At 36.6% G+C, this 27,796-nt stretch overlaps 1 protein-coding gene across 1 annotated transcript in view; it reads left to right on the top strand.

Annotated features, from left to right (window-relative positions):
* Window positions 1-27,796, top strand: part of PLB1 (phospholipase B1) — a 214,184-nt gene that overhangs the window by 61,967 nt on the left and 124,421 nt on the right. The window contains exons 15-19 of the mRNA XM_051976223.1: window positions 4,972-5,043; window positions 7,844-7,924; window positions 9,444-9,513; window positions 23,902-23,960; window positions 27,361-27,434. Of these exons, the coding sequence (XP_051832183.1) occupies window positions 4,972-5,043; window positions 7,844-7,924; window positions 9,444-9,513; window positions 23,902-23,960; window positions 27,361-27,434 (356 nt within the window). The remainder of the gene's footprint in view (window positions 1-4,971; window positions 5,044-7,843; window positions 7,925-9,443; window positions 9,514-23,901; window positions 23,961-27,360; window positions 27,435-27,796) is intronic.

The following is a 27,796-nucleotide window of genomic DNA, read 5'->3' as shown; positions in this document are numbered from 1 at the left end:
TTGGCAGGCTACAGACTATGAAACAAGTAAGTGTTAGATTGTTGAGAGAAGGAAGAAGGCAGAGTGAGAGTGGGGTGAAGTTGGGTGAGGGACCATCCCAGAGAACTGATTATTCCAACCCATTCCTAGCCAACACTTATCCCCAAGAAGTATCCCACCAATCTTCTACCAGTCCCTTCACTTACCATAAAACCTCTGAGGAGGGAGACATAGTAATACTAGTTATTAAGTTAGGTGATGAGTTGGGATTTTTTTCCCCAAGCCTATTTGAATTCAGTTTACCACTAAGGGAAATGTAAACCTCCCTCACAGATCTGAGTGTCATGTGGTGAAAGTCTTGGATGAAGTCTCAGTCAGCCCCTTCTCCTTCATCCCCAACTTTCCTACCAGTCACTAGACCATAGTCAACTCCATGAGAAATTTGAGGAAAGGAAGCCAAATGGAAAAGACATGGGCCAATTAATTCTAATTCCATTTCATAAAGTTACCAATTTAGAGATGGAAGAGAATTCAGAATCCAGTTTTTAATCCAACCACTTCATTTTGTAGAACAGGAACCTGTAGCACACTGAAGTTAAGTGGCTTGCCCAAGATCACACAAGTAGTGAGGGTCAGAGATAGGATTTTAATTCTGACTTCTGACTCCAGAGACTGGTATTCTTTCCACTACACTAAACTGTACATCCACAAGACCTAGATTCTCATTCTATTTCTCCATTAATTAAAATTTGGGTGAATCATTTAATCCCTTTATGCCTCAGTTTCCTCAGTCATCAAATAAAAATATCAATAGCTTAGTTTTATATAGCTCTGTGACAAAAGAGTACTGTAAATGTTTACTGTCTCTCTAAAAAAAAATTTACTCAGGAAAATAGCCTCTTTCTGGTCTGTATTCACACAGAGGCCTGGATACATTTGGTATGTGAGTAGGTCTCAGGTCAAATGGAGAATGTAATGGCTTTTTCTTCTTCCATCCTTTGTTTTGTGCTGTTGTCATTTCTCCATAGGACTATACTATTGGAACCCATTTATTTGTTTCTTGTTTTAATTAGATGTTTCAGGGCTAATCAGAAGAAGTTGAAGTTCTCTTCCCTTTCTCCTCATTTACCAGAACATGGGTGTTATGATAAGATAAGTTAAAATACTCTTTGAGAATCTGGTTCTGGCTGAAGCTAAAGGGACTAAAGTGGAAAATGAAAGGGAAATAAAATCTATCAGTAGCTCCCAGCTCAGCATATGCTCTTATTCCTGGGACAGTAGAAATTATCTACACCGGTGAGGTAAAAAAACAAAAAAACAAAAAAACATTTTTATGTAAGTATTTTATATCAGAAAATAAATGGATAGAAGGAAAAAATGCAATTCACCAAACATTTATTAAGCACCCACCATGAGGAAGGCTATATCTTAGAACAGGGGCTCTAAACTTTTTTGTGTATGTTATGTCCTTCTTTAGCAGTCTGGTAAAGTCTATGGATTCCTCAGAATAAAGTCTTTTTTTTTTTTTTAATAACTTTTTATTGACGAGAACCCATGCCAGGATAATTTTTTATAACATTATCCCTTGCACTCACTTCTGTTCCGATTTTTCCCTTCCCTTCCTCCACCCCCTCCCCCAGATGGCAAGCAGTCCTTTACATGTTGAATAGGTTACAGTATATCCTAGATACAATATATGTGTACAGAACCGAACAGTTTTCTTGTTGCATGGGGAGAATTGGATTTAGAAGGTATAAATAACCCGGGAAGAAAAACAAAAATGCAAGCAGTTTATATTCATTTCCCAGTGTTCTTTCTTTGGGTGTAGCTGCTTCTGTCCATCTTTGATCAATTGAAACTGAATTAGATCTCTTTATTGAAGAGATCCACTTCCATCAGAATACATTCTCAAACAGTATCATTGTTGAGGTAGGTAATGATCTCCTGGTTCTGCTCATTTCACTTAGTATCAGTTCATGTAAGTCTCGCCAGTCCTCTCTGTATTCATCCTGCTGGTCACAGAATAAAGTCTTAAATGCATAAAATAAAACATACAGGATTACAAAGGAAACTAATTATGTTGAAAAAATGTTTTTAAAAAGAGACCAAATTCATAGATCACAGGTTAAATACCCCTGATTTAGTGAAGCAAAAACAAAAAATGGAATATTCCCTGCCCTCAATAAGCTAGGGATTATGACACGTGCAAGTAAATAAGTACAAAGTTTATATGAAATAATACAAAGTAATTTCTAGATTATGCTAATAACTAGTTGGGAATCATCTAGCTCAGAAGCTGGAAAATGAATGGATGCCCATCAATTGGAGAATGGTTGAGTAAATTGTGGTATATGAATGTTATGGAATATTATTGTTCTGTAAGAAATGACCAGCAGGATGAATACAGAGAGGCTTGGAGAGACTTAAAGGAACTAATGCTAAGTGAAATGAGCAGAACCAGGAGATCATTATATCAATGATCAACAATGATACTGTTTGAGGATGTATTCTGATGGAAGTAGATCTCTTCGATAAAGAGAGCTAATTCAGTTTCAATTGATCAAAGATGGGCAGAAGCAGCTACACCCAAAGAAAGAACACTGGGAGATGAATATAAACTGCTTGCGTTTTCGTTTTTCTTCCCGGGTTATTTTTACCTTCTGAATCCAATTCTCCCCGTGCAACAAGAGAACTGTTTGGTTCTGCACACATATATTGTATCTAGGATATACTGTAAAACTATTTAACATGTATAGGACTGCCTGCCATCTGGGGGAGAGGGTGGAGGGAGGGAGGGGAAAAATCGGAACAGAAGTGACTGCAAGGGATAATGCTGTAAAAAAATTATCCTGGCATGGGTTCTGTCAATAAAAAGTTATTTAAAAAAAAAAAAAGGAAATCATCTAGCTCATTCAGATGTGTTCAAATTATTTTGTTTCCATTTCCTTCCCTGGTAGAGGAACTTAGTTATTTGTCCTTCATTCTTGGAAAAAAACCAACATCAAGCAGGTGATGTCATGACTTGCAAATGAATTGGATTTTTAAGTGAGGATGGGCTGAGCAAAGTTACCAGCCTCACTCTCTGTTCCAGAGTCATCTGGGTATGGTGGCATAATATAGATCGGGAAGACTAGAGATGTCCCTGAACACAGTGGGAGACTTTGGCCTTTTTAAACAGATCCTTAACAGGTTTGACTGAGGCAACACCCAGGCAACACTGATTAAAGCTAGGTAAAAAATGAGATAAAGAATGGCCTCTTTTACCTTGTCAAAAATCAAAACCAAAATCGATCTGAGAAGGGGAAGATTGGATTTGTGGCCAAAACAGAAAGTTACTATTTACATCATTCTGAGCCATCACAGCCCAAACACTGACCCAGAGAAGTTCAGGTTGGGACCTACTCTTAACCAATCAATAAGAGCCAGAGTGATCTGTAAACCCCAAGATATCTTGTTAGGTTTAAGCAATCAAAATTTGTGTACCTTTGGACAGAGCACCCAACACAGCAACCCTATGTTGAGAGAGAGGGAGAAAAGGGAGATAAAGGAGAGAGAGAGGAAGGAAGGAGCTAATAATCAATGAACTGTCCAAAATTCCATCAGGAAAATTAAAGAGAAAAACAGTAAGGACTTAGATGATTCATAAACTAGATAATTAGCCACAGATGATTAAAAAAAAAAAAACTTAGCCAAAACAGTTATAATGAAAACATCAGTGCTACCAAATATCACCACGTCCATCATCACAACAGCACTGCTTCAGTTAAAGAACATTCTCTAGTGAAGACCAAGGCCCCAAGCTCCTAAGGGGTAAAATGTAGGGGCTATACTAGAAGATCCCTAAGTTCCCTTCCATTCATAACATTATGTGATAGTTCCATAGCATATGGTTTCTAGAAATGGATGGGTACAAGAACTTCAAGGTCATGAATTTTTCCCCTTTGGCTGATGGAAATATTGTGGTTTTAATCATGCTTTTTGCTTTCTGTAGAGAGAGGTCAATTTAGTTCAATTCAACTATATTAGGAACCTATTCCCTGCAATATATTGTGCTGTAGATACAAGATGAAAAATCGCAGGCCATTAGATAACTGTAATTTAACTTAGAATGAGAAAAGGTCATTAAGGGGAATCGCCTGGAGAGGGAGAAATCTCTTCTGGCTTGGGAAATCAGGTACAGTTTTGTGAAAGGGGTGATGCCTGATTGAAATCTTAAAGGAAGGCAACAAGTTATTTTAAAAAGAGTGTAGGATTGAGAATTTGGCCACTTGCGTCCAATCCTGGTTTTAAATCTTAATAGTTGTAACCATAGGCAAATCATTTAATTTCTTTCAGACTCATTTTCCTTCTCTTATAAATAGGAATAATAATAATGACTTCATAAATGCTATCTGATTGATTGACTAACTAGTAGGAAGAAAACATTGTTAACTACTTGAGGATGATATAAAATGTGAACTAGTATCAGAAAGATATGTGGAGAGAGTCTTCTACGAAAGGAAGATGTCATACCCAAATACACAAGAGTCAGAAGAGGAAAGGACAAAATTGGGAAACAGATATTGTAGTTTGACTGGATGTATGAAAGGGAATAGCATAAAGATAAGACTACAGAAGTAGAATAAAACCACATTGAGGGCTTTGAACAGATTGCCTCAGGCAATCCCAAAATATGAGTGTTTTCCCCCCTAGAATGATTAGGATTGCCATATAGCAAATTATATATAAAATCTATAGCACTATATAATGCTACCCTGTGAGGTAGGTGGCACGATTGAGGTTAGCCCCATTTTACAGATAATGATACTAGGACTCAGAGAGGTTAAGGGATCCATCCAATCATAAAACTAGCAAAAGTCTGGAATGTGAAGTCAGCTCCCTCACTGCTCCATCAATGTGACAATAGCTGCTGGGAGTTGCGATCAGCAGTACCCTAGATTGTGTCAGAACTAAAAGACTCTTGAAAACCTTCCATGTCACTTTCTTTTCCAGATGGTTCCCACAAGAAGGAAGGAAGAGTTTTTCCAAGCAAAACAAAGAATTCCTGTCAAGTGTCCTACCCGGGTAAGCAGGAATTAGCCGAGATAAAGAATGGATCTTGACAATTTGGAATGGTTGAGTGTTTATACCAAATGAGCTTTGTAATTGCAAATGGCAAGGCAATTCTATGTGTCACTGGCCCATTTTCCGAGTTAGTGACCTGGAGTACCATATTTTGCTAGATTCTATTCATTCTTCAACATCAAGAATGGCTTTATAAAGGCCTCTCCCAATCTAGAGTTTTTAAACCTTTAGGGTTCCTTCCATTTTCATACCAGGAGGGAGAGGTGATGAACAGAGCTAATAGATCTCATCTCTAGTTTCACAAGCTTTCCCATGCTGGCTACCTGTGTGGAGGCATTTCATTTCCAGACTTTCTGCTCTAAGCTGAAGAAGAAGTTAGGGGATGGATTGTTGTGGTCAGGAGAGTGGGGCAACTTGAGAATGTGATTTTGATGATATTTTTTAAAAGCTCATGAACTGAGAAGTGGAGAGTCTTAGAGTGATTTCTGATCTGGTCCCTGAAGAGCAACTTCAATTACTATTAATAAGTCAGTTCTCTTCTTGGTATCATAGTCTGTAAAATGAGACTTTCATGCAGATTTTTTAACACTTTGGTGACCTATGATTTCATCAGTGTGGGTACTCCTTTCTGACAAAGATTACAGATCTTCTTTGATTTAGTAGAAAATCTTCAAGAATTGCTATAGTCCAAACAGTCACTACTCTTTACTAATCTGATGATGAGTTTCTCCATACTTAGCAAGAGTGGTCCTAGGATGATGATTCTCAGATCTATAATCTGACCTGTCCTTAAAGATTTTCCATTTGGATTAATGCCTACATTCCACTGGCAAGACCTACAAGAATGCAAAGCCATTTATCCTTCTCAGAATAAATCATCACAGTGGAGGTGTAGGGTCATGACAAATCAAGATAATGACAAATGAACACAAATGATGTCCCATCACTATAAAGCCAAAACAGCTTCCCTGATGTTATAGCTGTCTTGACTTGGGATTATCTGCAAGCCAAAGGAAGCTCTAAACTTGTCCTCATAATCTTAGTTTCATAGTCTCTGAAATGAAAGCCTTCCCATTGAAAACACACACACACACACACACACACACACACACACACACACACACACATCCTATTTCTCCCTGGCCACTTCCATTTTGAATGTGATATTTATTTCATCTACATCTGTGACTACAACATCTATTTTCTTCTGGCAAACAAACCCCATCCTCCTTGAAGGACTTACTTCAGTTGAGCACAGTCACATCAAAAAATTAACCATTTTTACCTCAAATACCCTCAATACTTAGCACCAACTTTATACCAGCATCTATCTCCATGCTGTCACTTACATAGTTTTTGAGAAAAGATAGTTAATGTGTGATGTTAATGTTTCACATTAGGATCAATCAAACATTTCTTTTTCATCAAGTAAGTCAGTCACTTGGAGAAAAACTGTGTCCAAGTTCTCAGGTCAGTTAGGCCAGCCACAGGTTTTTAGCTTTATAGAAGAGAGAGTCAGGAAAATTAAGGAATTTACCAGAGGAAAATGCAAATGTATAAAGTGGTACCTACTCTTCAGCTTAGCAGAGGTTCAGCTAGATAAGAATTTTCTGCAGGGCCAAAATTTTCCCCTGTTCACCTAGGTGAAATAATGGATTAAATGATGGAAACTATCCTGGATCATTGAGTCTCAGATACTTACTAACTGTATGACCCTGAACAAGGCACTTAACTGTGTCCGCTTCTGTAAAATGGAGATAACAGCACTTACACCGTCCAGGATCAAGTGAGATAATATTTGAAAAGCACTTAGCATAGTGCCTGACAAATGGCAAAAGCTATATAAATGTTAGCTATTATTATTGCTATTTACAGCTGGAGGGACAGAAACTGAATTCCATGAAATTATAAAAACAAAGTTTGGTCTTAAAAAAGTTAAGGATTCGCTTTCCTTCCTCTGTAGAGATGAAGAATTGTAGATATGGAATACTACATATACTATCTGACTTGTCTATTGGTTAGTTTTGTTGAACTATCTTTTTTCCCTTTTTCCTTTGAAATTCTTTGTTATAAAGGATGACTCTTCAGAAGAGAGAGAAGGAATATATTGAAAAATGAAGATGATATAAAAACAAAATATAGTAAAAAAAATATTTTTTAAAGATGTTGTAGAGTAACCTCTACAGTTGAAGGAAAGTTGAAGTTGAAAGAAAAAAACAATCTACAATTAAGATCATTCCTCAAATAAAGTCACTTTTGGGAGAACTAGGAAAAATTAACAATAGGCAAAGAAACTTGCCCAGCTAATTACATCTGGAAAGATAGATATCTTACTAAAGGAGGCTGAATTCAAAAGACACATTGGGCAGGGTTGGGAGAGTAGTAGGGAAGCCCAGTATATTGTTCTAAATAATAGATGCCATGTCATTTGGGAGCATTAGGATACTGTATCAATCAACATTATAGAAAAGGAAATCTCTCAGAGAGACTTTATTCAGCCTTCTGTATGGAGGGTGCCATGACAAAAAAATGAAAGAGGTTCATTTAGTGCCTAGAGAGAATGGTGTCTTTGTACTCAAGATAGACAGAGGGCAAAGAAGAATAAATGTCATTTTTCTTTCCAAGAAAATTGATGGCTACTGTATAAGAAAAGCTAGTGAATGTTTTAGTCATCAAGAAGGATGTTACATATATCTCCACAGTTGACAAGGAATTGAGTTCCATGATAAAGCTTAATAGCTATCAGGTTTACCCTTATTTGCGGGTTACTGTTGTAATGTATGTTGTTTTCCTTCTACAGAAACATCCTTATCTATTCACCTACAAAAATCGTGATTATTCTTCCATCTCACCAAAAATCGACCAGAAGAAACCCTTTCAGGTTTGCAAAGCTATTTCCTCATAACCACTATAAAAGAGGTGGGATAAGTATGGGGATGTGATGAGACAGAGAGTTGTTGAGTCAGTTGTTTAATAACTAACTAGGGTAGGGGAAGAAAGATGTGGGCTAGACTTCTAAATTTAATCTGCATTTTTAGAATTTTCTCCATCACTTTTTAAAACCTATACAATTAGCAAAACAACCTATCAATCTTTTATTTGTGATATTTGACAATTTCTGAAATTTAAATGTGAATAACCAAAATTTAACAATCATCTCTTACAAGATTCTGTTCAAGCTGACTCCTGCATATCACTGCACAAATACTGCCCAACTTTCCTCACTCACACATGAAGAAACTTTTCCAGGCTAACCATAGCTAGTGAAGTCAGGTGTTAAATATATCTTTTGACTCGAAGCTCTTTCCAGGATATCACATTAATGTTTTTAAAAGAGCATCAATGATGTCTCATGGATACTAAAATCATAGATCTTAATCCAGAAAAGAACTGACAGGGCATCTAGTCAAAACCCCAATTTTACAGATGATGACACATAAAAATATGTTATGAAAACATATGAAATCTGAGAAGTGAAGTTACTTGCTTTAGGGAACAGAGATGGCAATGGAAAGAGCTGGGATTGAAACCCAAGTCCTGTGACCCAAGCTGAGTTCAATTCTTTTTCTGCTTGCACCCCAATGGAGATACCCTTGCAATCGGAATGGCTTTCTCTCACCAACTTTGTGGCCTGGAAGCCACTCTTGCCCTATCCCTATTTTTGTAAGGCTAATTGTTCCCAGGCTTTTCTATCTGAAGATGGTCATGACTCTAAAATAGAAGACTTAGAAAGGTTGGGACAATACAATAAGGCACAGAACTCTAATAACAGGAAGATGAAAAAGAATTCCTAACTGCAGCCCTCCTTAGCCACACAATTACTCTTAATCATACCTGCCTCATTCCTGCCTTATGGGGTCCCTTGATAACCCTTCTTATTCACTTTTCTTCAAGAAGTGCTATTATCCTGGAAGGTCTAACTGAAATATGCCTCTAGACAGAAGGACTTTATCCCCAGAGGTGACCTGATCCTATTTCTAAATAGAGTCTCATTAGCTCTTGTTATTTTGAACCAGAGTGAGACTTATTTCAGCCACGTGTTAGAGTCTGCAATGTATTTAAATTAGTTTTTCAGATAGGCTTTATAAGCCCTTGAGCCCCCCCAAATTTCCCCATCCTGGAAAATAACAGGGATAATGCATCATCTGATAAGGAATGAATACTGAAAGATGAAAGAATATATTTCCCAATGAGTCAGCCTATGTATTGTTTCTTTCTTTCCCCCCCAAAAAAAACCTGTTTTCTTTCAGCTTTGCAGCCCATAGAACTGTGCTGATTTGTATGGCTATTGAAAGCCATGGTCCCAAACAGGGAAACCTCTATGTCCATTCAGTCTTCCATAGTAAAAATTTAAGGTCATATTGCATGTGGGTAACTATAAATATTTTGGGTTATTTCAGGTGAAAGAAGGAACAGGAACAGAATTTGGATGTCCTGATATGAATCCCTCCAATATGGTGCCCACTTCAGGTAAACACACCTCTGAAAAGTATTTATAAATAAAACACAATGAAAACCTGAATCTGACCCAAGCAAAGAAAATTAGATCTTTCCATATTCATTAGTAATGATAATAGGAGCATAGGTTTGTAGGTAGAAGGGACCTCAGAAATCATCACAGATAGGGAAACTGAAACCCAGAAAGGTAACTTTCCCAAAGTTACATAGATAACAAGTGTCAGAGTTGGAACTTGAACCCTCAGTCCTTGCATTCCAAATCCAACACTCCACTCTATCTCTGGATGCTAATAACAGCTCACATTTATATAGCTCTTTAAGGTTGACATCAATAAAACACTTTAAACAATTATTTCAGTTTATCTTTTTTCTCCCTTTTCCTTTTCAATTCTATATAGGCTGGATTAGATTGCCACGGCTATCTTTCCAATTAAGTTTTATTGATGCCTCCTGTTTTTACATGTTAATAATTTTTGGAGAAAAACTACGATCAACAACTCTTGCTTGTTAACTCTCCCTCCTGACAATATATTTAAGAAAAATACTTACTATTGTGATTCTTCTCCTCTTCCAAAGCCAGCAGCATTCTCTTCCAGCAATCTCCTGTCTCTGCTGAGAGAAGAGAGTTATATTTCATTATTTTTCCTCCAAGATCATTATTCATTTTTTAAACCACTGGTTGAGTTATTCTTCAATTGTAATGCTAGAGAATTGTCTCAATAGTATTTAGCAATGAAGCCAAAAATGAAACAGAAATGCTAACTCACATATAAGGGATGTGGGCTACATAATGATTAGAAAATCACATTAACATTATCTGTGTTAATACATTATCAATGTGTTCTAGTGTATTTTTATTATTTTGTTAAATTTTTCCCTATTACATTTTAATGTAGTTGAGGCAGCACTGTGGAGTGTTTCAAAATATTTGACAACTCTAGTTTATAAGATGTAAGAGTATAAAGGGTGTCTAACGAATCATCATTTAAATCTTGCATTTTATAAGAATGACTAGGTGGCTAAATGGATAGAGTGCTAGATTTGGAGTCAAGTCTGAGTCTTGAGTCTGAATTTAGCTCAAATGTCCTATGAACTCATCTAATCTTATTGTAGCATCTCTGCCCCATTAGCCTAGTGGCCTTTCCCAAGGTTAGAAATGAAGAATGAACTTCAGTTTCATCATCTGTAAAATGAAGATTATACCTTATTCCTAGGGATGTTATAAGGATTAAGTGAAATAAAATATGCAAAGTTCTTTGCCAATCTGGCTGCTATTATTAACGAGAAAGTGAGAAATCAATACCAATATATTTTTTACCATTTATAGGGCACCTCGCTAGGTGTGGGAAATAGAAGTAGAAGCCATGTCCCAGACCCATAAGGGGCTAGCAGTGTTGGCCTAATCCATGGGATCATGAAAACCAAAATAATCTAGAAGTGAAATTGATATGTCCAATCCTAAAAATACCATCAGAGTTCATGAGCAGAGTGTAATCATGGAACCTACATGGCAGTAAAGCATATATTTTTGTAAATTGGTCATTTTTACTGCCTTATGTTGGCACTAGATATGGACAGTTTGGTGATCTATGAAGGTTCAGAGAAATTTAATTTTCTTCATGGAGCATAAAGACAAGAGAACATAGTCATGACAATCCACCTACATACTACTAAATGTTGGATCATGGGCCATCTTCAGGTTGCATTCCATAGCTATTACCTTCCCTCTTAGGAATTTAGAGAATTCTTCATTTCTAACCTTGGAGAACTGCTGTTGGGCTAAAAGGGGCAATGATGCTTCAATAGGGCTTCTCTGTCTGGAACCCAAGGATGTAGTCCTGGGGAGCCTAACTCTTAATCAAAAGATGGAGGGTGTTACTTCCCATTCTTTGGCTCTTTAAATTCCTATCCAGATTCCCTGGGGGAAATATTTACTTATATCATACTTATGCCTAATGTTTTCCCAAAAAGAGGGAGTAAAAAAGGTACTCGGTGTCTACTATTGCTGAAATATGGGATAGGTGATTTATTTACACACACACACACACACACACACACACACACACATACACGAAAAGATAAACATAAAAGACTGGAGAAACTTGTATTAATAGAATAGGCTTCAATAACTAAACTTTTAATTACTATTACAATGTTAGGAAGCTGCTACTTAAACCTCTTCAGAACATAAATTAGCAGGACTGCTAATTAGACATTTTAAATTTCATCTCAGCTCTATATTGTCCAAACAACTCCCAATACATCTGCTGGTAAAACAGTTTAGCTCAGACCAATCCTCTTGTTAATGGTTATCTTCTCCAAAACAGAAATTTGCCCTGCCATCATCTAAGAGCTCCAATCCAATGGAACCCAAGGCTTCTGTAACTCTCAAATTCATAACTATCTTCAAACCTGAACATAATCATCTCAGAATACTTGTTTGCCTAAAGTCAAGAAAGAACCACCCAAAAGAAGCAATTCTAAACTAGGCTTAGGTTTGCCTGGGTAGGATATAAGTTTTTGATCCTAGGTGTTCATGGCCATAATGTAGCTGGGGCAGAAACCAAGGATAATGTCACCTTTTGCTCTACTTTACCCGTTGTTGAGAAGCAACTCGAAACAGTCCTGACCTGATTTGCAGTTGGAAAGGGACAGAGATCGGGGCCAATGACATTCCTTCTAATATCATCTATTAACTAACTCTTCTCACTCCAGAGACAATAAAGGAGACTGTTTTGTTATTTTAAAGAAAGCCCATTAGCCCAGAATGGCATATCCTTATAAGTAAGCTCTAATACTTAATTCAATATTAGTAATAACAACTCAAGAGTATTGACCTCTATAGGCCAATTCAAACTTGTCATGCAAACAAGAACTCATTCATTCATTTCTTTATTGAACAAATTGGGCTCTCTTTATAGGTGATTCACCTCTCTGGGCAATACAGAAGAAATTTAAGATGGGGCCCTTGTCTTCCAGGAGTTTACTTTTTATCCTGGGAGATAAATGAGTCTAGGAGCAATATCTCTTCTTGATAAAGACACATATCAGAGGCTAAAGGTTAGAGGGAGGATTTATACTCAGATCTCTACGTCTAGTAACTGTACCTTCTTTCCTTAAGGAAGAAGAGGGTTGGGTGGACAAAAAAGAGGAAACAAGCATTTATTAGTGCCAACTACTCGAGGACTTTACTAAGGACTTTACAAAAATTATCTCATTTGATAGGACTTAAAGATTTAAGACCTTAATTCTTTAATCCAGATGTCAGGATTATCCCAGTGATTTAATAAGAGATACTTTTTAATTCAATAGTCATCCTTCTTCTAATCTTATTTCCCTGAAAGTACACTTTGGTTGCTTACCTAGATCATCTATGTCATAATCTAACAAAAGTAAATATCAAGGCAAGGCAAAGCATTTTCCTTCAGATAAGATATGAGCCTCTGTCCTTATCTGACCTTGATGATTCCTGACATTTGACCATATAAAATGTGAGAGAAATCTCAGTACTTGAAGATATGAAATACTCTGGTGATAGGTGTTGATAGAATAGATAGATACATTTAAACTTGTCTGGTCACAATGAATGGGACACAGGAGCAGAGCATTCCAACTATCCCTTTTTGTTGGGTACCCTCTTAATATGAATTAAGGGATCCACCTTGGTTCCAATTTAGCTTCATACACAAGATGTATGAGCCTAGGCAAGTGATTATACCCCAGTTAGCCTCATTTTCCTCATTTATAAAACAGGGATAATAATAACACTTATCTCCTGGATAGTTGTGAAGATTAAATGAAGATATTGGTAAAGCACTTAGCATGTAATGTCTGCCACATAGCAAGCACACAATAAGTATCTGCAAAATCTAAATCTAAAAACCTATCTAACAGTAAAAAAAAAAAAAATAAGCCATAGTGAAAGGAACACTTTGAATTTCCCTTTGCTCCTTTCATTCTTTTGCGATGAACAAATGTGATATTTGTATTAGTGACCAGTAAAAGCATGACTCTCAAGATTGGGTAAATAGCTCCATACAGTGCTCAGCATGTCATCATTTGAGATTAATTTTGCACCTTGTTTAATTAATTTTAGTATGGTGGAAAAAACAAAAACAAAAAACCCATTGAATTTGGTATGAGAAAAGCTAAGTTTGAATTAGGACAGCTAGGTGGCGCCATAGTGGATAGAGCATCAGACCTGGAGTCAGGAAGATTCATCTCCATGAGCTCAGATCCAACCTGAGACACTTACTAGCTTAGTGAATTTGGCTCCAAATTGACTTGCTTTCTTCACTGCAAATTATTTCCTCTGTCTGAATTTAGTTTGCTCATGTGTATGTTGTTGGTCAGTTGTTTTAGTCATTTCCAATTCTGTGTGATACCATTTGGGGTTTCCCTGGAAAAACTATTGGAATAGTTTGATATTTCCTTCTCGAGCTCATTTTACAAATGAGGAAACTGAGGCAAATGAGGATTAAATGACTTACCCAGAGTCACAGAGGTAATAAGTGTCTGAGTCCAGATTTGACCTCAGTAAGATGAGTCTTCCTGATGATAGGCCCAGCATTTTATGCCTCCTAACTGCTCTTTCCTCACATGTATAGTAGTTATAATTCTTTTAAGGTTTGCCTACAAAGCATTTCACATACCACATATTATTTAGTCCTCACAGTGATCCTTTAGCAAAGTAAGTGCTATTGCTACTCTCATTCTATAGGTGAAGAAACTATGCTTGGACAGCTTAAACAATTTGTGTCACAACTAGTGTCTAAGGTGGAATTTAAACTACGGCCTCTGACTTCAAATCTCACTGACTTTGAATGTTTCTGAGAGGTTAGAAAAGATGATTCCCAAGGTTCCTTTGAGCTCTAAATCCTATAATCAGTGTCTTGCAGAGTGGAGGCACCTTTTTCTTTTCCTTGCAGGTTGTTATAATGATGTTAAGGATTTTTTAACAAATACTCTTTGGTGGCTTTCTTATCTTTAGAAAATGGTTTCCAAAGAGCCTGTTTTCACTTTTAAGAAAAGAAACTGGCAGTTTCCCCCCCAAATGAACAGCATAACCTGACCTGAGTTTTACTTGGAAATGTAAGCCCTGGGAATTTCAAGTGGATCAAGTCCTTGGCAAACTGTACTTCTCACTGCAATCCATCTTAGAGAGGCATGGGTGCTTTAGATGGTTTTATGAGCCAATAGGTTCTTTGCAAATAAGAGTTATCTATCCCAAACCTCAATCATTTTATGATGAGAGTAAAAATGAATGTAAGGATGATAATTGAATATTTTAAATTAAAGTGTTTTTACCTATATTATCTCATTTGAGCCTCTCAGGAATTCTGGGATGTAGGTGCTATGGACATTATCATTAATGTCCATTTTTTTCTCTACTTTCTTGTAAATTGTTCTTTGTTTCTCTGCTGCATATCTTATTTACTTTATTCTTGCCCCCCCCTTTCTTCCTCACTTTCCCAAACAAGCTACAACTAAGAAAAGATATAATTATGTATATATATGTAGATATATACATATATACACACTCACAGATTTCACACACACATACATACATGTCTTTCCTATCCTGCTGACTCTTTAATTAAATTCTGCTCCATAATTTGCCTTGCTATTACTTAATCTCCCCTTACCCAAGGATCTCTCCCTTGTTTTCTTCCCTCATCCTTTGCTTCCCCATCCACCCATCACTCCTCCCCTTATCTCTTTATAGACTTTGGAGGATGCTATACCCTTCATGGTATATATGTAGTGTTGCCTGTTGAACCCATTCCTGATGTGAGTAGGTTTTCAGAACTATAAGTGCTCTAATGCCTGTGTCTCTTTTTCCTCTGCACCTCATTTGTATAACATGATTACTATTTTTACCTTAACTCTGCCAATCTTTTGAGTTACCTTATTAGTGATATGAATCTTAAACAAATAGTGTACATTTCTCATGTAAAAAACAACATAAATAATTTGTCCACGTTTAAGCAGTTTGTCTATGTTGAGTTCTTTAAAAATTTATCTTTGATATCGGTTCTTATATGTTAAATTTTCTGTTAAGTTTAGGTTTGATTGATAGAAAGTCCTGAAAATCTGCAGCTTAGTTGAAGGTTCATTTTTTTTTCATTCAAAATTACAGATAATTTTGCTGGATATGATATTTTTGGCCATAGGCCTACTTTTTTTGATTGTCAGTAGAAATGATTCCAGGACCTGTGGTCTTTTATTGTAGCTGCTGATAAGTCTTGTACAATTTTAATTGTAAGCCACAGCATATTTGAATTGTTTTTTTTTTTTCTTTGTTTTTTGAAAAACTTTCTCTTTGATCTGTTTTTTTTTTTTTTTTTTGAAATTTGGCAATAATGTTCCTGTGTGGTTTCCATAAAGAATCTCGTTGAGTTGTTGATAAGTAGATTTTTTTCTATTTCTACTTTCTCTTCATGTTCTATCAGTCCAGGACAATTTTTTGGGGATTATTTCCTGCATTATTGTGTCAAAGTTCTTTTTTTGGTCAAAATTTTCTGGCAGTCCAATTATTCTTATATTTTCATTTCTTGATCTGTTCTTTAGATCTGTCTCATTTTTAAATGTTTTATATTATGTTCCATTTTCTCATTCTTTATATATCTGTTTTGATATTTCTTGGTCTCATACTTTCACTGGCTTCCCCTTGCCTAATTCTAATTTTCAAATAATTATATTCATCTTTGAGACTCTGTATTTCCTTCTCTAGTTGATTAACTTTTTTTCTTAATCATATTTTTCTTGAATGGTTTTTATTTTTATTTTTAATTTTTCCTCAATGTCTTTCATTTGATTTTTAAATTGTTTTTTGAGTTCTATATATTCTTTTTGGGTGAGGAGCCATTTCACATTACTCTTTGAAGTAGAACCTTTTTTTTTTATTTTTTTTTATTTTACTAAAGTGTCCTCTCAAAATGAGCCTCAGTCTTCCCTGTTCCCATAATATGTTTCATGGTGGGATTCTTTCTTCTTTGTGTTTCATTTTTACAAAATGAGGTATTAGTGTAAGCACCTCTAATTATGGGGTGGGAGATGGTACCTCAAGCTTCTCTTCAGCTCTCCACTCTGACCAGCAACCCCAAACCAAGAGCTCCACCTTCCTGTTAGTGCCCCATTGCTTCAGCACTCACTGGGCTCTGGTTCCTTCTCACCCAGGGCTGTTTCAGCAACACAGCTGGATTTGGCATTCCCAATCAGTCCTGGTTCATTTCATCTTCCTGGACTCAGATTCCAATTCCACAAACAGTCTGGGAGGTAAAAGTTTCTGCAGTTCCTCCTGAGGCTATGGCCACACCCACTCATCCCAGAGCTCCCCACTTGGTGTTTCTGTGGAGCTAGTTCAGAGCTGTTTGTACTTCACAGTTTAATCCCCAGTTCTGGGTCTTTCTTCAGATGTTCTCTGGTTGTATTAGGAGGACCCCTGTTCTATCCCAAGTCTTCTTGACTTTTTAACCAATATATGTTTGCCCTGAGGTACAAATTTGTTATATGGGTGGGAGGGGAGAAGGGGAAGGGGGGAATTGGGAGAGTCTGAAATTTACCAACCTACTCCATCATCTTCCCAGAATCCTCCCTCACCATTCTATGTTATTATTCAGTTGTGTCCAACTTTTCATAACTCCATTTGGAATTTTCTCAGCAAAGATAACTGCAGTAATTTGCCATTTCCTTCTCTAGTTCATTTTACAAATGAGGAAACTGGGGCATGCATACAGGGTTAATGGACTTACCTAGGGTCACCCACCTAATAAGTGTTTAGGCTGAATTTGAACTTGGGTTCTCCTGACTTTAGGCTCAGAGGTATCTACTTCGACACTTACTTGCCCCCACCTCCATTCTATATATTCAAGGAAATAGAATCTCATGAAAATTATGTGATTTTTCTCAAGGTTACACTAGTGTGAATCTACATCTTTTTGGCTGTAGAGCTAATTCTCTATCTCCTATACTAGCAAATAGAAGTAAATACTGCTACCCCTCACCTCTCCTTATGTATATACACCTAAACTTTGCAACCTTTTTTGGGAGAAAGGGAACACCAGTCATTTACCCTCTGTTTCCCTCAAGCCACTAGAGAAGGAAATAGCAAGCCACTTTGGTAACTTTGCCAAACAAACCTCATGGATAATATTGGTGTGATGGTCCACAGCGTCACAAAGAGTTGGACATGACTAAATGACTGAACAATAACAACAAGCAAATATTACCCACAGAATCTTCTGATTAATAGTGAATGGTTTTTATTATAGAGCTTCAAGCCTAATTCTTTCCTGTGACAAGAATATGTACTGGATTCTTATTTGCAGCAGTTGACATTTGAAAAGAAATGTCTGAATAGGAAGACATACATGTTATTCAGTTTCCTAAAAGAGAACAGGGAAGATAGAACCTTTCACTCCCATCCCACCCTGCTGTTTCCTATTTAAAGCCTTTAATCTTCAGAAACCCCAGAATTTCAACTAGTCCTATCTGTTTTTTCATGATGTTGGTTTATTGGAGTCTTTGTTTCATTCTCATTAACTCTGTGTAGAATCTTGTTTATCCATCTGTTTGAGGATCTTGTGACCAATGAATATTCAAGAATCAGGAAAGGATGGTACATTTAGGGAAATAATGGGAAAGGCTATCTAGCTCCAATGAATTCAAACTTAATTTTGAATGACTTCTTCCTTGGCATGTGGTATGCTGGACTTGGCAGTAATCTGGATCCTTTTTGTTTATATAACTTTTGTCAAGTTGTCTAATTTTTCTGTTTTCTCTTCTGAGTAGAAGTTGGGCTGGATGATTTCTAAGGTCTTTCTTGGTTTGGCTAGAGTTAGAAGCCCTCCAAATCTCTTTCCTAGATTAAATTTTAATATATAAGTGATAGTTTCCCATATATCCTAAATGGCCAAGGTTTTTGTTATCCATGATACTTTGTCACAAAGAGTCAATATGGTTCACAGAAAGAACATTAGATTTGGAAAGTGGACTGGAGATCTGGAAACCCTGGGGTCAAACCTTCCCGCTTAGAAAGTCCCTTAACTTGTCTAAATTTAATTAGATCATAGATGTAGAGATGGAAGAAACCTCAAAAAGGAGCACAACAGCAGTCAGTTTAGCAACTTTGCAGTGGCTTTCCTAAAACCTCTTTCACAACCAAATAGAGAATGGTCCCAACTAAATTCTGAATGGAAAAGTGAAGAAAATATCCCAGTGAGTCATTTTTGCAACCCAACGCAGCATAGAAAAATAGATAGTCTTGAATAAACAGAAGCAACACTGGTTATGAGCTGCTGTGGGCTGTGACAGCAACAATGGGTACTAGCCCAAAGCCTAGAGAAGGTAAAGAAAGTAAAGATCTGGTCAGGAAGACATCCCAGGAGACTTCTGTATCAGTCCTAGAGGTAGGAAGAGGTGCCATCTGGAAGCTCTCTTACCCATTATCTAGTTCCAAACAGACATTTAGGCTGGTCATTTCCCTTTCCATCTCCACATGAACAGAATCTCATTCCAACATAAAGTCAAGAAATAGGCTGGAAAAAATTAAAAACAAAATAATAATCTGACCATAAAAAACTTCTGTGGTGATGGAGAAACTCAGGACACAAATATAAAAGAAGACAATGATTAGAATTCATCTATAAGTAATGCCTTAAAGAAAAATCCAGATTGAACACAAGCCCAACAAGAATTCCTAAAAGAGCTAAAGAGATTTTTTAAAAAGAAAGACAATGTTTTTAACCAAATAGTAATGGGAGAAAAGAAGTTAGAGTTAAGAAGGAAAATTATGAAAAGAGAATTTACAGCTTGATAAAAGAGATATAAAAATTATCGAAGAAAAGTAATTACTTAAAAATAAAAACTGGCCAAATCGTAGAAAAGGTACAAAGCTTCACTGAAGAAAATAACTCCTTAAAAATTAAAATTGACTAATAAAAAGCAAATGACTCAATGAGACATCAAGAAACAACAAAACAAAGTCAAAAAACTGAAAAAAAAATATGAATTATGGCATAAGCAAAACCAACTGACATTGAAAACAGATCAAGGAGAGAGAATTGAAAAAAGCTTAGAGAACATCTATCTCATGTTGCAAATAAGGAAACTGAGGCCTAGAGAGCTTTGTCCAAGGTTTTAAAGATAGGCTCTAAATCAGACTAACTTTCTATGGTGTCCCTCGATTTTTTTCATATGTGAATTGGGGCTAATAATAGCCTCTCCCTAAGAGATTTATTGTGAGGATCAAATAAAGCAAAGTATGAAAAAACATTTGGTAAATCTTAAAGCCAGTATAAAAATGAACTATTATGTTACACAATCTGTCTTGTGATAAAAGTCCAAAACCTCCTATCTGAGAACTCTGCAAGATTTTGAATGTTTTAACAATATATCTATCAACATATTATCTTTTATACCAGATGGTGTGCAGCTAATCAGTCCACAGATTTAATCTTATCACTTAAATGTTCTTTCCTCCTAGGATCATCTATAAAACATTATATCACTGGACTGTGCCTCTAGCTATCTGTGATATTAACAAACCTTAAATCAGGAATCAAGGTCAAGTAAAAAATGTTACTTTCATATACTTTCAGATAACATCTCAATCTTATGGATGACAATATCTTAGTCATTTGTTTTGCTATGTAAGAGCTAGTACTTTGAGGGACATTTCAGAAGAAACAAAGAGGAAAAATCTTAATGAGAAGGTTTCCCCCACACACCTTTAAAAGGACAAGTTATTGATTAACTTCAGCTTCCCCTTTCACTGGCAAATGGCTTAGATGTGATCTCTAGAGAGATCAGGGCAGCCTAGTGGATAGGCTTAAATATATATAAATTCCTTACTCTTTCTCATTTGTAAGTATTCAAGCAAGGACTCCTGGGTTGGTAGGGAACCACCAGTTACTAAAGTAATATGGATACAAGTGCAGATGAAGTTGCCCATCTTTAATGATAATTTTGTTTTGCCCAGATTCTGACTTTTTTGAGATCATTTATTATGAACAGCAAATATATAAAACCCACATTGGTGCTATGGAAGATTAGATTAGACAACACTGAGAAAGTTTCCTTATTAGGAAGTTCCTTATATAAATGAAATCATAGATCCAGTATCTGTCTTTATCCTTATTTTTAACAAATGGTGTTAGTATTTTTACATGTGTTTTGTAGGAAGAGCTAATGGTGATACATCAGTTCTTTTAATATCCATGCAACTCTTGAAGTTTTCACAATGAGAACCATACCTAGGAATGGGTCACTGGGACTTTGCTTTAAGCTTTAAGGTTTATATTTAGATGATGCTGATCTCAAAAAGAATATTTAGTTAAAATGGGAAGTTATCCAATGACAGCTTCATCCACTGATCCTTCCCACAGTAAGTGCCTCCGTGGCTCACCCTAATCCTATCCTTCCCCTTTTCCTGTGATGGTCTGTCTCGCATCAATCATATGATTCTCCAGTATCTCTTGGGTTTTCTGATTCCCCATTATGGAACAACTTGTAAGGCCTTCTATAGGGTTATGTATCCTGAAATCCAAAGTGTCTCCCTCTTTCCTTGGATCTGAATTCTTTTCTTCTTGCCTATAACTTCTCTTGCCCTGGGCATCAGAAGTACTAGTAATGGTCTGATCAGTAGTTTTAATTCAAATATGCAAGGCAAAAATAATCTTTTTTAAAAACCAGCAAAATGTAGTAGAAATGTTAGGCTTTTCAGTCCTGACATGAAAAAAAAATGAGTTTGCCTTCCCAATGAAAGCAAGGATTTGAAGGGAACAGGATCTTTTTGGCTGTTGGGATTGTAGAGAAATTAGTGAAACCAGTTGTTTCCATGCCCAGGAGTCTAGACCTGGAATACTTTGAACCTTTCTCTCATGAAATGCTAATACTGACCCTGAGTGAATATAATTATGCTTGTGGGATATGGATTTTATTGTTCTAGTGTGTCTTCAACTCTGCTGTTGAAAGCATCTAGTTCCTTTTTGTATTGCCTCATGTTTTATGAAATATGGTTGTGCTTTTCCAGAAAATCCATTTCCTTGAAGTCAATGTTCTTAGATATTCTAGCAGTTTCAGTCTACCTGTCTTGAGCAATGGCCATAAGAAATCTTTTCAGATCTTCTGTAATGCTGGCATCTTTCCTCAGTGGATTATTTGTATACATTTTGTTTGTACATATTTGTTTACATTTTGTCTCACCATTAGACTATGAATTCCTTGAGAGTAGGGAGTGATTTTTGCATTTGTATCTCTAACATTTAGCACAGTGCTTGCTTCATGGTAGGTGTTTAATAAAAGCCAACTGACAACTAAATCAATAAACCTTATATGTACCGAAGTGTCTGTGACTCTCCTGGAGTGTGTTAGGCATCTTGGGAGGCTCCTCCTGATATCCCTGTCCACCTTCTAAGAGAAGCCTTTCCCAATCCCTGTTAATTCTAATGCTTCCCTTGGCTGATTATTGCCAATTAATGTTGGATAGAGTTTGTGTGTACATAGATACATTATCTTGACTGAACAAATGATTAAAAAAGAGGATATTCCAGGAGAGAACAGGTTATGGTGATTATAGAATTTAGAGCAGGAAGTTATTTTAACTTAGGGGCCATCAGATCCAAAACTCCTCTCTTTAGAGATAAGAAAACAGTTATTCAGACATGTTAAATGAAAGCACAGTCTGATGACTAGAGGGATATATGTAGAACAAAGGTTTGAATCGAGTTTTCAGCACTCCAAATTCAGCACATTCTGCTGAGACTACGATAGTACTTAAAAGGAGGTTGAGCTGTGATTTATGAGGATTAAATTATTTAGGGAATATTAATTGTGATCACAAAGTTCATTTGAATGAGAATGTGGATTTGAGTATATTCTCATGTGTGTGAATACAATTTACAAAGTGATTTCCTCACAAAGATCCTATGAGATAGATTTGCATCAGCTTCATTTTGCCATTAAAGAAACTGAGATACAGAGAGGTAACACAATTTGAATATTTACTCTGTTAGTGAGTAGTGTTATACACTGAGAACTAATAATAGACTGAGGACTAGAATAGACCTTAGAGGCTATCCAACCCATTTCTCCCACCTATTTAACAGATAAGGAAACTAAGTCCCGGAGAAGGAAAGTTACATGCTCAAGATCATATAGTAAGTTGTAGAGTATGTATTTGAACCCATGCTGTTTAACTGCAAAGCCAGGGTTTTTACCTGTTAGATCTTCTAATTCCAAATTCAGGAATCTTTTCCATTGTACACTGCTACCTCACAGAGCTGCTGATTCTAGGTCTAGTGTTGTTTCCACTGATCATATTTATATACCTCATGTAATTATGTGTTAGCTTCAAGAAGAAAGGGAGGAAGGAAAGAAAGAAGAGAAGAAAGGACAGAAGTAGAGGGGAAAGGAAATAGGAGAGAAGGAAGAGGAATTATGGAAGGAAGGAAAGAAGGAAGAGAAAGATGAAAGGAGGGAAAGAAAGAGAAGAAAATATAGGTAATGATGAGTATTTTACTTTTTGTTTTATGAGTTTTGTATAGCTTAGATTATGGCTTATATAAGAATGCACAATGACTAATTCTAAATGATTGAAAAAAATAGGTTTCTATGCATTATGCCCTTACTACAACTATATCCCACTCACTTCATATTAAAAAGATGAGAACTCAGTTGATACTATCTGTTATCATCAAAGGGGCTGGCAGGCTCTTTCTCTTCCCAATTTTTGGGAAAAAGCGCTCCCCTTTTTCGTCCCCACCCTTGGGATTAGCCATTCAGGGTAGCAAGATGGTGGGATGGAAAGAGTGCTGTATTTATTGATTCTATTCTGTATTTTTTCAAGCTATTAAACCATAAGAAAGTCACTCCTCTTTCTAACCCTCAATTTCCTCACTTGTAAAAAGGGGAATAATTAACATACCTAATCCCAATGTTCCCAAATTGTTGAGAGGCTCCAATGCAGTGGAAAGAAGGCTAGTATTGGAGTTAAGGGGAACTGGATGTGTTGCTCAGCTTTGATGCTTACTACCTGTGTGATCCTGATTTAGTCTCTCTGGACCTCATATCCTCAAGTATACAATGAGAAGACTGGACTAGATGACTTTTAGATTCTTCTAGCTTGGTATTTACAAGCCTATGATCTCCAGTTTAGCCCTTTGTAAACTTTTAAGTGCTATGTAAATGTCAGCTCTCATTACCTCAGTGTCCTAAAGCAAATGGTTCATGTTCTGTTACATCCTTAAAGTGAATGCAGTAAGAAAAATATTTTTTATATCTACTATCCTGGATGAAAGGTGCTAAAAAAAATTTTTTTTTTGATTTGTTGTATGGGAAGAGGGTGCCATAGGTCACATGGCAGACTTTCATTCCCTCCTTTTTTTTTTAATTTTTCAGTTCATAATTTGAAACCTGCTGATATCAAAGTGATTGGAGCCCTGGGAGACTCACTTACTGTAAGTCATTTGGATTGGGGGAAGGCGAATGTGTCTGTCTGGGTTCAATCCAATTCAATAAACATTTATTAAGTACTATGTGCTAGAGACAATGATAAGCTCTGAAGATATAAAACCTAAAAATGACATAGTATCAGTCGACAAGTAGAATTATAGTCTACTGGGGCAATAATAGCATGATAAGAAAATATATATATTTATAATAATTTTAAGGAGTGGAATGGGGTACTATTAACTCAAATGTGAGGTAAGGGGAACATTCCAACATAGATATCAGTCCATGAAAAGATTAGGATATTGATTAAATGTTCTATAAGAAACCAGCAAGTTGGCTGGTTTGATTGGGCCAGAGCACATGTAATAAGACAGAAAAAGAGGATCAAAGTCAGAGAGTGAAAGATCTTAAATGCAAAACTGGCATTTTGTCTTTTATTCTAGAGGTAACAGGGAGCCACTGAAGCTTCTTGAACATGATCAGATCTGTGTTTAGATTTGGGATAAGCTGAGGAAATCCTCATTAATATGACCTGGGAATAAAAACCTGGGGAAAAAAAATAAAATGACCTTTCAGAGCAATCCCATGGTTTTCATCCCTCTCGATTATACTAGTTAAACCTTTTTTGCTTTAAACCTCCAAGACCTTCATCCCTACAATGCCCTTTATATCAACCCTATGCCACTGCCAATTTGTGAAGGGAAAAAGATAGTTTTGAAATATAAAGCTGAGATAAGAGAGAGTGGCCTAAATAACAGGGAGAAGTCAAAGGGTACATAATAATAAGAAAATGAATGCTTAGCAAGGATAAAAATCATAATTATAATAGCTTACATTTATATAGCACTCAGAGTTTGCAAAATATAATTTCATTTGATCCTCACAACAACTCTGGAAGGTAGGTACTATTATTTCTATTTTACATTTGAGGAAACTGAGGCATAAAGGGTCACAAAGTAAATAACTGAGGTCAGATTTGAAATCAGGTCTTCCAGATGAAGTGCTCTAACTACATCTAACTATTACTAAGCTGCTTTTGTGGGCATGGCAGAGAGAGTGATGCTAATAAATTGTGCCTAACTCTGAACTACCTCTACTAAAAAGAACTTGTAGACCACACCCATCCCTCAAGCTCCCCAAAGAAAAAACTAGGTAGTCAGCACAGATTTATTCATCTGGGCAGTTCTCAAGGTCATTAAGAAGCAACTGAACATGGGAAAGGACCCCAGATGCTAGAGGGAAATTTCTCAGACTTTTAGATCTGATATATTTTTACTGGAAAATCATAATTCTTATGGAAATGACCCCTGATGAGGGGTCTTCAACTGGTAGATTGATATTCTTTTCTCTGCTTTGAAAATCCTCCTCCAATATGAGCTAGGATACCCTACATATGCCACATTGACCTCTATCAATTAGAAAGGGCACAGGGTTTTTCATTAGCTTTTTGAGATTTCCCTCTGGGATGGTATTTGGAAGCTCTTACTCAAGCAGCTGGATCCTACCTCTTACTGATGGCCATCCTAATTCCTCTCTTTAGCATCCTTTAGTGTAGGTTTTGCGTCATTAGGTGTCAGCAAATTTTTGTAAGTACTTTCTGAATGCTCTCCAAAGGAATATCCCTAATGAGGCAACAACTCCTGGCATGACCTCAACAGGGAAGCCAGAGAATGGGAGAAAGGGGTCAGAAATACTGAGAAAATCAGCAAATCTCAATTTACTCCCCTCCTTTTGCTCATTCCCCTATTTAGGAAGTCTGGTTTTTGTTCAAAGTATTACTTGCCAGTTTTGAAATGCTTAGAAATATGTAGAATGTTAGATTTGGGAAAGACCTCAGAGATCATTTAGCATAAGGGTTAACTTTGTCAGTGTCGTAAACCCTCTTGGCAATCTGAACCATGGCCTATAGATCCCTTTCACAGATTGATATTTTGTCACCCACACTCATAATGGAAGGAAAATACTAAATTTCAGTTGTTAGTAAAAATAAAGAAATAATTTATTTTCCCATCAAAGTTTATGGACCCTTCAAGGAGTCTGTGGATCACTGGTTAAGAACCCCTTTAATGCCCTCATTTTACAGATGGAAAGATAGCCGCACAGAAATGGTAAGTTATTTGCCTTGTCTCTCACACTTGATTTATGGCAGTTCTAGGACTAGGAAGGGGCAGCTAGGTGTCAAAGTGGAGAGAGTGCAGGTCCTGAGTCATTCAAATGTAGCCCCATACACTTGCAAGCTGTATGAACGTGGGTAAGCCCCTTAATCCTGTTTGCCTCAGTTTCCTCATCTATAAAATGAGCTGGAGAAGGAAATAGGAAATTTGTCAAGAAAAAGTCAAAAAGGACTAAACAACAGACTTAATAGCTTTAGGATCTCTATTAGTAATAGACAGTAAAGGTGGAATTCAAATTCAGGTCCTGCCACTCTAGGTTCCATTCTCTTTCCATTGGATCCTACTTGGAATTCTTTAACTTTAGCCAAAGAATTGGTCCCAAGCAAGAAGACAGCCAGCATTTATAGTTAACCCTGGCCAGATTTCTGCTTGGAATGTTTCTTAACTTCTCTGGAAGATTGTCATATCTGTAGTGAAGCAAGACCCACCTGGCTCACAAAACACCTTTGTTTTTACTAACAGATTTTTGGAACCAAACCAAGATAGAAGTATCATAGAAAAGTTTACTTCTTGCTTTCCCTTTCCCACCCCCACTCCCAATAAAGACTGTCAGAGGAGAGGAATCTAATAGGGGACCTCTGTGGGAGGCAGTTCTCCAAAGAGAACTTCCATTCAAGTCTTTTAAAAAATGTTAAACTTTTTTTTTTAATTTATGGGGGAAAAATAGGCATGTCTATAACATGCTATAACAAAAAGATAATTGTACATGAAACTGAAAATCTATTATATTCAACTTGCTATTCCTTTGAAATATATAATAAAATTATCATGTAAATTTCTTTCTTCCCTTTTATTTCTTCCTCTCCCCCCACCCCCCATTGGTTACCTTTAGGCACAAATAGAGAGTGTGTGTATGTATATGTGTATATATACATATATATGTATATAGAGAGAGATGTAAAATTATTCTACACACATTTTTATTTAGCAGTTCCTTTTCTGGATGCAGAGAGCAACCTAGGCAAATCATTTAATCCACTCAGTACCACTAGACAAGTATAAGTTACAAAGAGAAAGTTTCTCATATTAATGAAGTTGCAATCCCTCTCCCTCTCTAAATATCTGAGCTGACATGTCCGGTCAAAGTTGACCTCTAAAGAAGAGAAAGCATAAGCACTGAGTCCATTTATGGTAAATTGTCATCTCCAAATATTTAGGAGCATTTATTGGATGGACAAGTGAATCTTCTATTAAGAAGCTCACTTTTTTCTCTCTCCTTTTTAAATTTCAGGCAGGTAACGGGGCAGGATCCAAAGCTGGTGAGGTTTTTGATGTCCTAACTCAATACCGAGGTCTCTCTTGGAGGTGAGTACGTCACCACCCTTCCCTTCTGTGAGAGATAAGGGCATGGTTTCCAGAAAACAAGAAGTGTGTTGGAGGAAGCTACATCAAGGAAAAGGGAAAGGCTGTTTCTTCCAGATGCCAGGCTGTTTTCTACCATGAGCACAACAGCTCATGGTACTTTGTTATCAGTTATCCCAAGGGTAAAGATTGAGATCTAAGCACTAATTTTGAGAGCATAAGAAAGTTTTGGCCTGGAAAAATTACACAACTACTCTCTTCCAAGGGTCTCTCCACTGTTTGCAAGGATTTCTTCCTATAACAAGCCTTATGAGTATCATAGAATGTCAGAGTGGGCAGGAATCCTAAAGATCAACTCTTCCAGC

This window comes from Antechinus flavipes, chromosome 2 (assembly GCF_016432865.1).
Source record: "Antechinus flavipes isolate AdamAnt ecotype Samford, QLD, Australia chromosome 2, AdamAnt_v2, whole genome shotgun sequence".
NCBI lineage: Eukaryota > Metazoa > Chordata > Mammalia > Dasyuromorphia > Dasyuridae > Antechinus > Antechinus flavipes.
This window is presented reverse-complemented; position numbering and strand designations above follow the sequence as displayed.